This window comes from Ovis canadensis, chromosome 4, assembly GCF_042477335.2.
Source record: "Ovis canadensis isolate MfBH-ARS-UI-01 breed Bighorn chromosome 4, ARS-UI_OviCan_v2, whole genome shotgun sequence".
Classification (NCBI taxonomy): domain Eukaryota; kingdom Metazoa; phylum Chordata; class Mammalia; order Artiodactyla; family Bovidae; genus Ovis; species Ovis canadensis.
The window spans coordinates 93,905,426-93,924,337 of record NC_091248.1 but is presented as its reverse complement, the minus strand read 5'-3'; the positions used below and the strand labels follow the sequence as shown (position 1 = coordinate 93,924,337).

Below are 18,912 nucleotides of genomic sequence, written 5' to 3'. Positions count from 1 at the left end.
ATTATCTTCGTATTCAAAGGGCTTCATTATGTACACCTCAGATGATACTTTGGCTTCACTTCCTAGCGCCTAGTAAATGGATGGGAACCTAAAGGATTAAAACCTCTTAGATGTTCTGAGAAATGATAATCACAGGTTCTCATCTGTACCTCTAGTCTAAAGAAGTGGCGCTAAAGTGGTCATCATAATCCTTGAGGGGTCCAAAAGTAAGTCATTTAAAGTGCATCCAATGATCCCAGTTTCCTCCACTGTGAGGTGCTAAAAGTAGCCCTTTCTGATGTGGAAATGATTTCTGTTTCCTATATAAGAGGTCTCAGTGAGATAGAATTTTTTAACATAAAGAAAACACAGGAGTGCACACAACAACAAAGAGTAGCCCTTGTTTGCAACAACTAGAGAAAGCCTGCACAAAGCAATGAAGACAGCGTAGCCAAAAATAAATTAAATAAATAAGACCTAGAGTCACTTAAAATAACATTTTTTAAAAAAGAAAACGTAGCAGGAAAATAAGAAAAAAATAAGCCTATGAAAAACATGAAATCAAGTATAGGTCTCTTTAAGTTAATTTTTAAAGCGTAAAATATATAAAATCAAGAAACGGTTGGTCAAAAGCACATTCATCTAACCAAACACATTCCCTTATTCTGCTACCAAGACAATCAGAGCCGACTAGTGTTTTTTTGAATCTGCCAAATTATAATTGCCTGCATCTTTCAGTTCATTGACATAAGGTGAGCAAATTGGCAAGTTTCAATGGCCAAGTCTGTGGGAATTTCCTGGCAAACCAAGCAAACCAGAGCCCCAAATACTGGTGGTGCCTCCTCCTTCTCTGCTTTGGAAAGTTGGGTAATCAACTCATCTTAGTACCTTCCTCTCCCTTTCATGCATTAGCTTGGCCATGCCCGGGGCTACAGAAGACAGCCCAGCCACTTACTATCCATGGCGTGAAGATACTCCATGTGGAGGGCCCCTGCACCGGCGGTGGCAGCGGAGGGAATGATGTCTGCATAGGGGCTGCGCTGGCCAGCTAACAGGGCCATCTGATGATAATATTCTGCTGGGCTGACTCCGGCGTGGGGGGCTGGATGGAAGAGGAGACAAGAAAAGCGTGGTTACCAGTTGGAAGAAGGTCAACAAGAAGCTTTTCTTGAGATACCCCAAAAGCCATGTGTCACACAGCCCACAGAGCCATTCCTTTCACGGTTTGTTCTAGGAAAACTTCTTTAACTCAAACTGCGCTTTCACTTAAGATTCCCTGATATCATTGATTAGAAAATAAAACTGAAGAAAAAACACAGAAAAAAAATCAAGTACATGATAAAACTTTTGAGGTTAGTTTCAAGAAATCACTAAGACTGGCATATATATACTACTACATATAAAATAGATAACTAATGAGAACCTGTGTATAGCACAGGGACCTCTACCAAGTACTCTGTGGTGACCTAAATGGGAAGGAAATCCAAAAAATAAGGGATATATATATACACATAGCTGGTCCACTTTGCTGTGCAGCAGAAACTAACACAACATTGTACAGCATCTAGATTCCAATAAACAATGATTAATTCACATATGTGCATTTATCTGTACACTCATTCCTCTGTTTGCTCCCCAAAAGAAAAGTGTCTTATATCAAATGGAAACGGTGACACACTATTTTCTTGGGCTTCAAAATCACTTGGAGAAGGAAACGGCAACCCACTCCAGTACTCTTGCCTGGAAGATCACATGGAAGGAGGAATCTGGTATGCTACAGTCCATGGGGTCACAAAGAGTTGGACACAACTGAGTGACTTCACTTTCAAAATCACTGTAGATGGTGGCCGCAGCCATGAAATTTAAAGACACTTGCTCTTTGGAAGAAATGCTACAACCAACCTAGACAGCATATTAATAAGCAGAGACATTACTTTGCCAACAAAGGTCCTTCTAGTCAAAGCTCTGGTTTTTCCAGTAGTCATGTATGGATGTTAGAGCTGGACTATAAAGAAAGCTGAGCATCGAAGAATTGATGCTTTTGAACTGCGGTGTTGAAGAAGACTCTTGAGAGTCTCTTGGACAGCAAGGAGATCCAACCAGTCCATCCTAAAGGAAATCAGTCCTGACTAGTCACTGGAAGAACTGATACTGAAGCTGAAACTCCAGTACTTTGGCCACCTGATGTGAAGAGCTGACTCACTGGAAAAGATCCTGATGCTGGGAAAGATTGAAGGTAGTAGGAGAAGGGGATGACAGAGGATGAGATGATTGGATGGCATCACCAACTTGATGGACATGAATTTGAGCAAGCTCCGGGAGTTGGTGATGGACAGGGAAGCTTAGTGTGCTGTAGTCCGTGGGGTCTCAAAGAGTTGGACATGACTGTGCAACTGAACTGACTATATAGAATCACTGTATGTTCACATTTTTTCCCTCATATTTCTTACAGTAGTAGACAACTTAGATAACTACAATGACGTTCCTGACATATTTAAAATACTTCCCTAAGCTTTCTGGCAAGAGGGTCTGAGTCAGCTCTCAGTAGCTGGAGGACCCAGGACCATGAGTAGAAAAGGCAGCACAGCCTGAATTTAATAACACATGCCTGAGTGGTAAGCTGCAATTTTGTGTTCCATAATTTTAAAGTTCTTTTTTTCTTTCATTTCAAAATCAAGAAGAAATATACCTATCAATCTGGAGCAATTTACTGGCAAGCGTCAGCTCTATAAGAAGGGGATAATGATTGGTTTTCACCGGACAACTTATGTGCCAAAGCTGCAGGCACATAAAGCTGCAGGCACTATAGCAGTTCTGAGGGTCAGCTCCAGAGGCACTAAGATCTAGATACAAATCCCAGCTCCACCTCTTCAGGAAGTTGCTGGGAGGAGTGAAGGCGATGGTGCATGGAAAGTGCCTAGCACATAACATTGGAAAAATAAAAGCTAGTTTTATCATTAAAATGTAGAAACACTGGCATACTAGCAACAGGTCTAGGTATGCTTTATATTTGTGTTCAAATACTTTTTATTTACTGAAGTATAGTTGATTTACAATGTTATATTAGTTTCAGATATATAGTAAAGTGATTCAGTTATATATACACATGTATTTTTTTCATATTCTTTTCCAGTATATGTATATAAGATATAGAATATATTACTAGTTCTCTGTACTATACAGTACATTGTTTACCTATTTTACATATAGTAGTGTGTATCTATTAACACCAAATTCCTAATTTATCCCTCCTACCCTCTTTCCCAAACCATGTTTGTTTTCTAAGTCTATGAGTCTATTTTTGTTTTGTAAATAAGTTGCATGTGGGCACACGTGTGCACTCAATCTTGTCTGACTCTGCAACCCCATGGACTGTAGCTCACCAGGTTGCTCTGTCCATGGAACTTTTCAGGCAAGAATACTAGAGTGGTTGGCCATTTCCTCCCCCAGGGGATCCTTCCAGCCCAGGGATCGAACTTGCATCTCTACCATCTCCTGCAATGGCGACTAGATTTTTTATCACTGTGCCACCTGGGAAGCCTGTAAATAAGTTGACCTGTATCTTTTTTTTTTTAGAGTCCACTTATAAGTGATGTATTTGTCTTTCTCTGTCTAACTTCAATTAGTAGGTCATCTCTAGGTCCAACATGTTGCTACAAGTGGTATTATTTCATCCTTTTTAAATATTCTTTTATATATCTTATATTATCTTTCATTTATTCTTCTTTATATTTCTTACTTTTCATACATCATAAAGATAGATATATACAAAAATCATGGACCACAAGAGACAAATATGAGTGACTTGACTTTGGGTATTAATTGGCCTCCTGTGAGTCAGGACAAAAGATGCAGAACTAATAAAAAATGTTTTATTCATACTTATCATCAAACACTATGAAAAGCAGATGATAAGATGCTTTAACTAGAGGTACCACCTTCAGTGGCCCCGCTAAATTTCTGGAAGCCAGGCATCATTCCAAGCCCATCATCAGCTGACCTGTCTACCCTCTTTCCCTCTGTTCCTGAGAGTCACTGTCATGGAGTCCCATGTATTCTATGGAGGTGACTCTCCATTTTTCCCACTGGAAAACCAAATCCAAAGCAGAACAAACTCCGATCTCACTCTTTTACAGTTTTATTTTTAAAGTGTGCATCTTGTCCAAATGGCAAAACTTCTTGCTTGGGTACTATACAAGTATATCTACTGCAATGAATCAGAGGGGAAAAAACAGTGAGTCAGCAGCTGTTGCTGGAGCCCAGCCACTCCTGGAAGTATGACTGGGTTAATATTTACTGAGAAATTTCCGGCTGCTTCTACCTACTATCCCCACCATGTACAATCAGCCCTGGGAAGTGTGTGCGTGGAGAATACGGGCTGTGCAGGGGCAAACACTGCTGGGTAAGCCAGAGTACATGTGCACCTACACAAGCACCAGCAATTTGTGGTTTGCTGCAGAGAACTCACACTTCTCTACTTGTCATCAGTACAGCTTAAGCCATTCTGAGCCTTAACACAGATTCTAGCTACTGTAAACAGGTGAGTTTGTATATGTGTTCATGAAATGGGAAATGTGCTCTCTGAACCAAAGGGACATTAAAAAGTTTTTTGTTGTTGTTTTGGGGTATAGTTGATTTATAATGCTGTGTTAGTTTTGAATGTACAGCAAAGTGAATCTGTTCTACATATACATATTTCCACTCTTTTTTAGATTCTTTGCGCATATAGGCCATTATAGAATATTGAGTGGAGTTCCCTGTACTACACAGTAGGCCCCAAAGGAGCATTTTAATCATGGACAGTTGTGGAATGAACAGCTCCAATTTAAAAGTCAGGTGACAATAATTAATTGGGAGGCTCACAGAACAACAGGAATCTGGTCCTTGGGAGCTGGAAATGAGCATCCTGTATGAGAGAATGAAAGTCAAAGGTCGTTTCTTGTCCCACAGCATCCCTCTTGCAGTGTTCATGTGGCATGGTCAAGGACAAAGGGCACATACAATGGGGCTAGGCCATCATGTTCTCTAAGATCTTGCTATTTAGAATGTGGTCCCTAGACCCGCAGCACTGAAACAACCTGGGGGCGTCTCAGAAGTGCAGAACCTCAGTCCCCCAGGCCCATCCCACCAGGAAGCCTATTTTATCAGCATCCCCAGGTGATGTATATGCACAGTGGAGTCTGAAAAGTGCTGCTCCAATGGACTGTATACATGTGCCCTTCAGACCTGAAAAGTGTTCCTCAGAAGGTGAGCAAAATGTGCTGGTTACACAAGTACAATACAGGAATGGCAATACGTCAGTCTAAATAGAGCCACAAAACAGAGTCGTGAATAACAGGATTTGGGCATCACAGCATTCTGGCTCTTGAGTTCCCCCTCTGCCACTTACTAGCCAAGGAACCAGGTTGCAAGTTACTTGGCCCCTCTGCCAAATCCTCATTTGAAAATGGAGATTATACCCTCACCCTCATGGAAGCATCATAACGCTGAAATAAGAGCATGCAGTCACAGCACTTAGCACAGCCCCTGGCACACTGGACACAAACGCATCAGTTACTCTTTACCACGTCCCATAACGTGCAGAAGCAGGATAGGCTGGTCTGAAACTCACCATCTGTGGGGCTCAGCCCACGAGCGGCCGAGATCATGGAGAGGGATGGGCTGCTGTGCAGGGACCGGATGTAGTCCATGTAGGGGTTGATGTAGGGATGCGGGGGGCTGAAGGGGGACTCGGAAGCTGCAGCAGGGTTCCGATGAGGGGAGATCCTGATGAAGGGCAGGTCAGAATACGTGGGGCTACTAGATAAGGCAGAAGGCCTAGGTAAAAAGAAAAGCAGACACAACAGGTATACATGAGACGAGCTCCACAGCAGAGGCTGTCTGTGAAAGAAAATAAGCACGATTGTAAGGTGTCTCGGGGGAAAAAATATCAGGCATTTACATTTCAAATCACAGTGACATAATGCAGGCAGAATGCTACTATACAATTGTTTAGGCAAAGAAATTTGACCTTTGAGAAATTTTCTGGCACTCGCAATACAGGAAAATAAAACCTTTGGTTTTCCTCATGAGAAGAAATTCTAAACAGGCATCTGAGCTTGAGGTAGTTGTGATTCTATTTTCCATTTGATGTGAATGTTAATTTCACTGCTGAACTTACCTCTCACCATCATAGTGTTGCATTAAAAAAAAAAAAGAAAGGAAGGAAGGGAGGGAGAAAGGAAGGGAAGAGAAAGAAAAGGAGAAAGGAAGGAAGGGTGGAAGAAAAGGGAAAAAAGGAGAAAGAAAAGAAGGAAGATTTGGCTGGTTTGGAAGTGTGAGCAGGCACAAAGCAGAGATGCCTACAAATAAGAAAAAAGTCTAATTGCAGGAGTCTGTAAGAAACGTGAAATTGACAGTCTATAAGGCCATGCTCCAGCCTTAGTGCTCTGGGTCTTGCAGTTCTGAGTAAAACCATTTTCTCCCATCTGTGTTTCCCTGTTTTGAAGGCAGCCATAGGAGGCAGCTTTCTCTCATACTTTTTTTGCATGTGGCTTCCTGATTGGCCACATTCAGTGAACAATCAGTAATGAAGTGCAGGGACAGAAAGTTGGAAAAGATTGAGCTCATGTCCTAGTTGTAAGGAGCAAAGGTAGAGTATAAGCTTTTGGCTGTTGCAAATAAATTCTAAGGCACACCGCTGCCACCATACCCCACCCACTCCAGGGATTCCCTTCCCAGAGCCGGCCCCACACCCTGGGCACAGGCGTTTGTAGAATGGCCAGTGTGTGGAACAGCCCCCTCGCCGCCCTGTCCCTCCTCTAATAGGAAACGTTTTGTGTGGATAATCCAGTGAACTGGCTCTGACAGGCTAAATGCTTGTACTTTCTCTTTTTTCATTCACAGAGAACATGGCCATAAAGAGGCGAGGCTGTGATAGAGCGGGATGTACTGACTGTAAACTCCTCTCAGGGCACTGGCTTTAGGAGTGAAAGGAAAGGGAGGAGAAACAATTTCTCATCCCGCCTCCCCAGCAAAGGCACACACAGCTGGGGCTCTGGCCGCCAACCCCATTAGAATGGAATCCTGGAAGAAGCCGGTTCTTGCAAGAGCACAGAGCAGGCACTGAATTAAATGAAACCAAAGCTCATACCGTGAATTTTCTCCCAGTAGAAAATCAAAGAGGTTAAAATACACGAGAGAGAGGGGATTTTCCTGACTTTCTTCTTCTTATTTGTTTTACCATTTTGAACTTTAATTAAAAAAAAAAAAAAAGAGGCTTTTTATTTGTTCTTAAGTGCCACTTCTGGAGAAATAAACTACAAATCGAGAGTTTTCTAAATTTACATGTAGGCAGGGTGAGAAGTCACCACCTGAAAATAGTTACATCTTTTCCAAACAACTTGAGGCTTTCCATAATCACTTAGAAAACAGAAATTGGCGCAATCTATTAGTCTATCCTATTTTAGCTCCTTCCTGCGAAATATATTAGCTCTGTGTCATTGGTTAAATCTGAAGCTCCATTTAGACCTGCTGCTACTTTAGAGAACATAGGACTCTCAAATTCAGTCATTCATTTTCTACCGGAAAGGAAAATCAATCCTTCCAATCTGATTCCAAAGTGATTATTACGAAATACGGCTCACTTGTGGATTTATGATGAGAGACAGATGCCACAAGAACAGACATGTCAGTAGAGAAGCAGGCATTTCGAGATCCATGAGATGATACCTCCTACACAAGCTTTTTTTATGATCCATGAAGAACTCACTCTGAATCAGTGAAGGTGATGCCATTGCTTACTGGTTTTTTGTGAAGCAAAAAATTTGAACCTGTAATCTTTCTCAAGTTCCAGAATTGAAAATGGTAGTAAGAATATTCCTAGCAGCTTAGATTCCATTGAAAAATAATAGATGGGAGGAAAAAAACAGCATTTAGAACAATATGAACATTATAGATGTCAGGCTGAGGTGGTCGCCAGTCCCAAAGGAGCAGAAAAACTCTCGCTTTTCTCTTCTCACGAATTTGTGGATGTCAATGTGTGCACCATCACCTTCACTTTCATTTGACCTCTTTCCACAGAAGACTAAGGACAACTATTCTATGAGTAACGAATCAAGACCTGGGCATCTCTTTCCCAAAAGGAACACCCAGGCTCCATCCTCGCTTCCACACCAGTGTGGGGCAACAGCAGAAAAGAGTCTTGCCTCCAAGATCTGGAGATAAAGTCAGGCAACTCCACACACTCTGGTGAACGTGATATGCATGCATGTCACTCCCCTTCAGAGACAATGCAGGGAAGATGTGGGGTCACCTATTTCTCAGTGAGATAGTGGGACATGTTTTCAAACAGGCTTGCAATTATGAAAGCTGCAAGGTGTCAATTGCACTAAAGAAAAGAACTATCTAGTAGACAAATGACAGCCACCCCCTGGATACAACAGGAAAATGGTTAACGAGGGTCACTCTGGGTGGGGTCATCAGGAATTTTGGAGACAATTGACTCAGATCATCAAAGCAGTAGTACTATGGAAGGGCTTGTGGATGAAGGGGAACTGACATGAAAGGGACAAGAAGTTGTGTGATCTTGGCTATGATATGAACCCCTCTTGGTGGCTCATGTGGTAAACAGGCTGCCTGCAGTGCAGGAGACTGGGGTTCAATATCTGGGTCAGGAATATCCCCTGGAGAAGGGAATGGCCATCCACTCCAGTACTCTTGTTTGGAGAATTCCATGGGCAGAGGAGCCTGGCAGGGTACAGTAGATGGAATTGAGACAGTCAATCACAAGGCAGGTTAATAAGAAGTCCAGGGTCCCCGAGGAGGAAAAGGGGTCTGGGGCTCTCAAGGAAGAGATAAGGGTCTCTCTCAATTCTCATAGAAGGGAAAAGGACAAACATTTTTTCTATATTTCTTAATCTTAGTCACATAAAACTTTTTTTTTTCTTTCTTTAAGCCCAGAGCTGATGATTACACAACAAAACAACTCAGCTTAAACTCTGTACCAATGATTATATAACAACAGTGTATCCTGTTTGAGGACAGTTTCTCCTTGAAAACCTTCTAACTAATCCTGTTATCTTAAAATGTATAGTACTTCCAGAGCCGGTCTCATAAGATCTTTCTATTAGTTCTAATCCTGTCATCTCAGTGATCAGAGCAAAGGAATAGAGGAAAACAATAGAATGGGAAAGAATAGAGATCTCTTCGAGAAAATTAGAGATACCAAGGGAACATTTCATACAAAGATGGGCTCGATAAAGGACAGAAATGGTATGGAGCTAACAGAAGCAGAAGATACTAAGAAGAGGTGGCAAGAATACACGGAAGAACTATACAAAAAGGATCTTCACGACCTAGATAATCATGATGATGTGATCACTCACCTAGACCCAGACATCCTGGAATGTAAAGTCAAGTGGGCCTTAGGAAGCATCACTACAAACAAAGCTAGTGGAGGTGATGGAAATCCTAAAAGATGATGCTGTGAAAGTGCTGCACTCAATGTGACAGCAAATTTGGAAAACTCAGCAGTGGCCACAGGATTGGAAAAGATCAGTTTTCAATCCAATCCCAAAGAAAGGCAATGCCAAAGAATGCTCAAACTACCACACAATTGCACTCATCTCACATGCTAGTAAAGTAATGCACAAAATTCTCTAAGCCAGGCTTCAACAATATATGAACCTTGAATTTCCAGATGTTCAAGCTGGTTTTTGAAAAGGCAGAGGAACCAGAGATCAAATTGCCAACATCCGTTGGATCATCAAAAAAGCAAGAGAGTTCCAGAAAAACATCTATTTCTGTATACTGTCACCCTGCTTATTTAACTTATATGCAGAGTACATCATGAGAAACGCTGGGATGGAGGAAGCACAAGCTGGAATCAGGGTTGCCAGGAGAAAGATCAATAACCTCAGATATGCAGATGACACCACCTTTATGGCAGAAAGCGAAGAACTAAAGAGCCTCTTGATGAAAGTGAAAGAGGAGAGGGAAAAAGTTGGCTTAAAGCTCAACACTCAGAAAACTTGGTCCCATCATTTCATGGCAAATAGATGGGGAAACAGTGGAAACTGTGGCAGACTTTATTTTGCGAGGGCGGTGGGGGGGGTGCTCCAAAATCACTGCAGATGGTGACTGCAACCATGAAATAAAAAGACACTTGCTCCTTGGAAGAAATGCTATGACCAACCTAGACAGCATATTAAAAAGCAGAGACATTATTTTGCCAACAAAGGTCCATCTAGTCAAGGCTATGGTTTTTCCAGTGGTCATGTATGGGTGTGAGAGTTGGACCAAAAAGAAAGCTGAGCGCCAAAGAAATGCTTCAGAACTGTGGTGTTGGAGAAGACTCTTGGGAGTGCCTTGGACTGCAAGGAAATCCAACCAGTCCATCCTAAAGGAAATCAGTCCTGAATATTCACTGGAAGGACTGATGCTGAAGCAGAAACTCCAGTACTTTGGTCACCCAATGCAAAGTGCTGACCCATTTGAAAACACCCTGATGTTGGGAAAGCCTGAAGGAGGAAGGAGAAGGGGATGACAGAGGTTGAGATGGTTGGATGGCATCACCGACACAATGGACATGAGTTTGAGTAAGATTCGGTAGTTGGTGATGGACAGGGAGGCCTGCTGCTGCTGCTGCTGCTAAGTTGCTTCAGTTCAGTTCAGTTCAGTTCAGTCACTCAGTCGTGTCTGACTCTTTGCGACCCCATGAATTGCAGCACACCAGGCTTCGCTGTCTATCACCAACTCCCGGAGTTCACTCAGACTCACGTCCCATCGAGTCAGTGATGCCATCCAGTCATCTCATCCTCTGTCGTCCCCTTCTCCTCCTGCCCCCAATCCCTCCCAGCATCAAAGTCTTTTCCAGTGAGTCAACTCTTTGTATGAGGTGGCCAAAGTACTGGAGTTTCAGCTTTAGCATCATTCCTTCCAAAGAAATCCCAAGGTTGATCTCCTTCAGAATGGACTGGTTGGATCTCCTTGCAGTCCAAGGGACTCTCAAGAGTCTTCTCCAACACCACAGTTCAAAAGCATCAATTCTTCAGCACTCAGCCTTCTTCACAGTTCAACTCTCACATCCATACATGACTACTGGAAAAACCATAGCCTTGACTAGACGGACCTTAGTTGGCAAAGTAATGTCTCTGCTTTTGAAAGTCACTTCAGTACTGTCCAACTCTGTGTGAGCCCATAGATGGCAGCCCACCAGGCTCCCCTGTCCCTGGGATTCTCCATGCAAGAATGCTGGAGTGGGTTGCCATTTCCTTCTCCAATGCATGGAAGTGAAAAGTGAAAGTGAAGTCACTTAGTCATGTCCAACTCTTAGCTACCCCATGGACTGCACCCTACCAGGCTCCTCCATCCATGGGATTTTCCAGGCAAGAGTACTGGAGTGGGGTGCCATTGCCTCCTCCGAGCAACTAACACTTTCACTTGTCCTAAATCATCCAAAAGGAGAATACCTACCTCTTGGAAGGGCTGGCAAGTGAATATAACTAAAGCCTCATGTACCGAGCCTAGCATCTAACAAATATTCAATACCTACATACTTATATCACAAATTATACTAATATATTCTACCCCTAATATATACATGTACACAATAGAGACAGTTCAGTTCAGTTCAGTTCAGTCGCTCAGTCGTGTCCGACTCTTTGCGACCCCATGAATCACAGCACGCCAGGCCTCCCTGTCCATCACCATTTCCCAGAGTTCACTCAGACTCAGGTCCACTGAGTCCGTGATGCCATCCAGCCATCTCAACCTCGGCCGTCCCCTTCTCCTCCTGCCCACAATCCCTGCCAGCATCAGAGTCTTTTCCAATGAGTCAACTCTTCGCATGAGGTGGCCAAAGTACTGGAGTTTCAGCTTTAGCATCATTCCTTCCAAAGAAATCCCAGGGCTGTTCTTCAGAATCAGGACTAGTTGGATCTCCTTGCAGTCCAAGGGATTCTCAAGAGTCTTCTCCAACAACACAGTTCAAAAGCATCGATTCTTCGGCACTCAGCCTTCTTCACAGTCCAACTCTCACAGCTATACATGACCACAGGAAAAACCATAGCCTTGACTAGACAGACGTTAGTCGGTACAGTAATGTCTCTGCTTTTGAATATACTATCTAGGTTGGTCATAACTTTCCTTCCAAGGAGTAAGTGTCTTTTAATTTCATGGCTGCAGTCACCATCTGCAGTGATTTTGGAGCCCCCAAAAATAAAGTCTGACACTGTTTCCACTGTTTCCCCATCTATTTCCTATGAAGTGATGGGACCGGATGCCATGATCTTCGTTTTCTGAATGTAGAGCTTTAAGCCAACTTTTTCGCTCTCCTCTTTCACTTTCATCAAGAGGCTTTTTAGCACAATAGAGACAGATATGTATATATGTACATATATATACTCACATGTGTGTGTATGCAGTTGCTCAGTCATGTCTGACTCTTTACGACCCTACAGACTGTAGCCCACTAGGCTCCTCTGTCCGTGGAATTTTCCAAGCAATAGTACTAGAGTGGGTTGCCATTTCCTCCTACAGAGGATCTTCCTGACCCAGGAATTACACCTGCATCTCCTGCACTGGCAGGCAGATTCTTCACAGCTTAGCCACCCTGGAAGCCTACATATTACTCATACATACACATAATCACACGTGCATATTAGGGATGGCAAACACAGCATACTATGTGATTTTCAAACACAAATATCGGAACCCTGTTTTCAGAGCAAATTTTATGATATAAACATACCTGCCTGCTTTGTTCCCCAATCTGACGGAACCCCGGGAGCATCTCCTTGGATTTCCCAGTACCCTCCACTCAAAATCATAAAACCACATAAGGCGGTTAAGAACATGAACTCAGTTATAATTAAATGCAAGAGCTTGGAAGGAACTGGACTTACACTCAGGCTCATTCCTGGCTCTGCCACTGAGGCATGTTTCTGTATACAGGAAATGGAACAAGGGCATCTCCCTGCCAGGCCTCTGTCACGGACAGCACTGGGCACTAGGTAAATAAATGATGGAGGCCACTGATGTTCTCGGTGGTTGTCAGAAGCACCCAACAAAACTTCTTCGTATGAACAAATAAATGTCTAAACGACAAGACTTTTGGAGACTGGTGTTCCCATTCCCTTGCTGTTCAATTCCTCACTGAAAGTTGATGACTTACTCATTCTGTCTCCACATCAGACTCTTGCGAGCCAGGCCATTATGACATTTCTCTAGTGCTGAAGCCAGACAAAAATGAGTTTCTAAGCATCAAGACTGAGCATCCAGCCTTGAACTGCTATGGCCCCCGCAGCCACCTGACATGGATATGTGTGTTTTTCATGCATGCTAAGTCGCTTCAGTCATGTTTATTTGAGACCGCATAGATTGCAGCCCACCAGGCTCCTCTGTCCTCGGGATTCTCCAGGAAGAATACTGGAGTGGGTTATCATGCCCTCCTCCAGGGGATCTTCCCAACCCAGGGATCGAACCCACGTCTCTTACAACTCCTGCATCGGCAGGAGATAAATATGTACAAACTATAGTTTTTCAATAAAGCTACTTTTAACATTACCTAAGAGAGGCACTTTCAAATTCTTGGCATCCAGGTAATTTGTTAGTTATTTTAACCACAAAGAAAATTTGAGAGGGAAGGCTAACCTTACTACCTTTAATAGGCAGATGTGTATCACCTCTGTATGAAAGACCCATTCAAGATGGTGACCCAGGGGGGTAAATTCTCCTGAAGAAAGACATGACATGCGAGGAAGGCAGTCACCAAATTTTCCATATAAATGATATATATTATTTCACAAACTATCATAAAGTTGACTTGGTAAATATTTGTTAAGCTTGCTAAAAAAAAACCTTGATTTGTGAATTACAGGAGCATCAGGAAAAAATTATAGTGTTACTTTCCTGATTTATATTTTTAGTGGGTACACACAGTTTGAGTTAAAGATTACTGTTAGCCTCTCAGGACTTTCTGTCTTTGTAGTTTTCTCTTCTCTCTCTCTTCTGGGTCTGTGTGTGCCTCAGTGGTTGGAAAGCAAGCACAAACCATGGAGGAAAAAAAAACAAACAACAAACATCCCCAGAGGAAGACTGAAATTTAGAACTGCTCCCAGAACAGAGATCTCATGCTATTTATCCTGTAGCCAAAGAGTACAGACATATGCCTGTGACCCCTCATACATACAACGACTATCTAGCAGAAAGATGCCCAAGCTGGAGAGGGTTGTCTGGGCAACCAGAGCATCACTAGGGGGAGGAGTTGTCATTTCATGACCTCTGCATCTTGGCTTATGCATACAGGACCCCAGCCTGCCCACCCAGGCATAGCATCCCCTATAGCACTTCCACCTCTTTGTCTTCCCAAGGGCATGAAGACCTAATGAGTGGCTGCCATTTTGCTTCCATGTTACCCAATGCATAAATGAAGTATAGCTTTAGACAAGAAAGCAGGTGGGGATTATTTTCATGTTCTCCCCAAAGACAATAAAGCAATATTTTGTGTTTGTTTGTGGAAATAATTTAACCTCAGATTAATTCTTTTATAAAGTCATGAAAATCTATTACAATGAAAAGCACAAAGGATTAATATTAGAGCATTTTAAACTATGATAAACTTAGAAACAAAAACACGTATTGCAGAGAATAACTGGACTTCTTAGTTAGAATGAAATATCATTATATAGTATTGAATTTGTTACTGCCTTTTCATCTATCTTATTGGGTTACTAAAATGCCAAGATTAAAATCACAGTGTTTAATCACTTGCATTACCCATTATGAGAGCATTAAGCAAGGTTTACAGGGTAGATTATTACCATTTGCTTTCATATTGCTTGGGACACTGGAAATGTTATACATACCCCTGACATTTTGGGGTATGCATGAGAGTTTCAACTCCCAGAAGACTGAAATATTGGGTGTTTTCCTACATAGCAAGTTAATTTTTTGTTTAATTTTTTTCTTTCCATAACAAGGAGACACTCAATATTCAAATAATGCCTTAACAGACAACTAAGGGGAGTTCCCCCTTATAATGTATTACTCAATAAGCACAGCTTTAATAAACCAAAATTTATAATAAAAAAAAGTTGCTTTCCATACAATGACAGAAACAGATAGCTAAATGTCCACAACTAATACACTAGACATCACTGGAAATTTGCCTAGTCCTGACATGGTCTCCTCTATTCAAGGTGAGCTTTCTGCCCAGAAACATCACACAGCTCTGCAGTGTACAGATGGTTGTGCTGGCTATTCCACCTGCCACCCTTCACCCGAGAACCACTGCATGCCCTGAAGGCTGGACTTTGTGGTCTGAATCAGCAGGCTCACCCTTCCTCTGGATTCCATTAATGAGACCCACTGGCATGAGCTGGTGGCAGAGGGGATAGAAGTCATGGTATTAATTCCCCTCACTTCCTTTCACTAGCTACAGTTCTGCTGATGGCACTTTCCCCATGGAAAATGGGGAAAACTCCCAGAGTGTGACCCCTCTTCCCAAGTGCCAGCCCTCACTGACCCCTTCCCCTCTGTTTGTACCTTCAAGCTAGAGGTGGTAACCTCCTCAAACTTTTGCTATTCCTAGAAGTCTTTCCAAGCCCTTAACCTTGTCCATATGGCCAGGACCCTAGCTGATAAGATGGTTCAGTTTCAAATCCCATTTTCATCATCTCTGCAGCTAAAGAATATTTCCCATGAATTTTTAACTGACTTAGGCCTTTTACAAATTTACCATATTGGATCTCAATTTTTCAGAGCTACATGTATAACCACACAGATGAATATTTCAATGAAATGTTCATTTGATATATATTTTATTGAAAAATCCATTTACTAAGAATCCATTACAATTTCAACATTTGCAGCGATTTCAAGAAACATAATATATGGCCATTCGGTCCCTGCTCTCAAACAGTTTATACTCAGATAGGGGGAAATGCACACATGCATGAAGTGTGTAGAGACCAAGTATTATCTGATGAGTCAAAATGCCTCAACGGGAGCCTTCCAGGATGCACCCTGGATATGAAAAATATATACCATGAACTGGGCTACCAAAAGAAGATAACAGGTGGACAGAAGTAGCTACTGAAGTGAAGGTATATCATTTAATGTACATATTAGTCCTCAGGAATGGAGGATTTTCTTATACGGAGAATTCAAGGGCTATGGTTGATTTCTTTAACAAAAGAGAGAGAAGGTATTTATTTTAATGGAGAAACAGCATTTCAAGAAATTTGAAAATGACTGTTATTTTTATTTCCTATTTATGTCTTTGTAAAAGGAATTTATATCCATGTATTGAAAAGTTGAGGCTATTAAAAAAAAAAAGTCATTCCCTATATCCAAGCTACCAAATCTAACCAATACCAATATTTTAACTTACATATTCCAAGTATTTTTTCAGGTAAATTATTTTTTAATTTTAATCTGCTGTGCAAATTAAAGCCATAATGAATTATCATTAAACACCCACTAGAATGTTATTACATGATATTAAATATATATTCATGATATTGAATACAGTTTTCGGTGCTATACAATAAATCCTGATTGCTTATCTACTTTATATATAGTAGTTTATATCTGTTACTTCCATATTCCTAATTTATCCCCCACCCTTTCTCATTTGGTATCTATAAATTTATTTTCTACATCTGTGAGTCTATTTATGTTTTACATATAGCATCACTTGTATTATTTCTTAGATTCCACATACAAGTGATATCATATAATATTTATCTTTACATGACTTCAAATAATCAGAAAAATGTATGTATAGATAAGTGAATCACAGCACTGAACAGCTGAAACTAACACAATGTTATACTTCAATTAATTAATTAATTTTTAAAAACTCAGTAGAATGGCTAAAGTTAAAAACACTGACAGCACCAAGTATTAATGATGATATGGAGCAACAGGAACTCTCAAATGACCTGAGTATAAGTTGGTGCAACTTCACTGGCAAGCAGTCAGGCATTACCTACTCAAACAGATGCACACCCTAATGATTCAGCAATTCCCTTCCTGGATGTGTACCCTAAAATACTGCCACATCAGTCAGAATATACTAGAATATTCAGAGGAGGATTATTCATGCATGTTAAAATTGACCCACAACCCAATATCTATCAAGAGTAGGATGGATAAACAATTTATATAATGAAATAGTGAACAGCTATAAAAATGAACAAACCATCATGTGGAAAAATCTCACAAACAGAATGTTGAGGATAAGAAGCCTGGTACGAAATAATATAATATACTATTAAAGTCCAATAACAGACAAACCTGAACTTTAGCATCGGGACAGTCAGGAAATTGTTTACCCTTGAGTATTAGGATGGGGGTGCCCAGGGAGAGCTTCTGGATGCCAGTAATGATTCTATTTCTAGAATTGGCTAGTGGTTACATGTTTTCACTGTGATAACTCATAATAATTCACAGAGCTATATGTATATAATTGGTGCACTATTTATTATCAGTTTAAACAATATATGCTTTTATATGTGTTAGTTGAAACAATATTTTCCACAGTGATTTCAACCATCCCTATCAAGTTCAGAAAATCAAATAGATATACACTTGTATTTTTCAAAATTTGAAAAAATATTTCTTTAAATACTATAAATAATAACATGATATTTACCACTGTTAAAAACAAAAATAGTTAATGGACACATTAGTCTCAATTCAAAGTAAACTATGGAAGACGGCTTCTGCATATTCATTTTGGGGGAGGAAATTCCAGCAAAGCCAATTAAAGCAAAAGCCAAGAAAATATTCACAATACATGTCAGGCGTGTTCTTTGACAACAGGAACAATGTTATGTTATGTATAGAAGAACAATGCAATTGTTTTATGACAAAATATTATTTTATTCCTTCCTGAGAAGATTGCAAAAATATAATTTGCTAAAAGTGGTCTCCACTCAGTACTATAAATATAACTTAATACTAATAGATTAGGACTTCAAGGTCAAGAAGAGTCAAAAAATGTAAAAGAAAGTCCATTCAAGCAACCACAATGTGCAATTCACTGTTATTAACAACTTCTTAAACATACTATAGGTTCAAATAAGCACTTGGATATAAATGACCACATCCCATAGCATGGGGCTTCTTTCTGTCCCAACTCACCCTTGTACAGAAAAAGTGCCTCTAATGCTTTAGGAACAAGGGCTGCTGCTGCTGCTAAGTGATTTCAGTCATGTCCAACTCTTTGTGACCCCATGGACTGCAGCCCTGCAGGCTCCTCTGTCCAAGGTCAAGAAAGAGGAAAGGAATGGGTAGACAGTACCCCTGATCCACAAGGCAGCTGACAAACCTGTTTCTAAAAACCTGTTATCAGTTTTAAGTATTTTAATTCCATTTATGCAGAGGATATCTAAAATGATTATTTTTAGCAGCTTTTCTTGTTGTCCAAATGGAGTTCATATATCCCACACAAAGCCACCTCCTTTTTTGCAATGTGTAGTAGAGAAATCTTTCTCTTCTTCTCCCAGTGACTACAAAATTTGTGAGAAAAACAAAATCAGTAAAAAAAAAAAAAATACTGTTATGTAATTTAAAAAAACTAGTTATTAATGTAATTAGTATGTATTTAACTTGTATTTTAATATACATAATGAATGTTATAGATTTATTAATGTATGTATAAGGACTTGTTACTAGAGGAACCAATAATTGCATCTTCCCTTATAAAGTCCACAGAGATACCACCTTGATAAGAAAACAGCTGTGGGTGCAGGAAGGAGATTGTCCAGATGCTTCCTAACCTGCTGCCTGGAAGATGGAAGTGGGGGGACAGAGAGCTAGTCTCAGTGGTCAGATTCTGGGGCAGTTGATGGGGCCCTGTTTTCTTAAGCACGTCCTAATCGCTTTTGAGGTAACAAAGTAAACAGACACTGTCTTTTTCTCCCTTCCCTAAGGTGGCTCAGCTGG

The 18,912-nt window shown here is 41.0% G+C and overlaps 1 protein-coding gene across 1 annotated transcript in view; it reads right to left on the bottom strand.

Moving 5' to 3' along the window:
• Positions 1-18,912, bottom strand: part of GLI3 (GLI family zinc finger 3) — a 312,480-nt gene that overhangs the window by 98,784 nt on the left and 194,784 nt on the right. Inside the window, exons 5-6 of the mRNA XM_069588234.1 lie at positions 5,591-5,796; positions 935-1,081 (exon numbers count right to left, since the gene is read on the bottom strand). Of these exons, the coding sequence (XP_069444335.1) occupies positions 935-1,081; positions 5,591-5,796 (353 nt within the window). The remainder of the gene's footprint in view (positions 1-934; positions 1,082-5,590; positions 5,797-18,912) is intronic.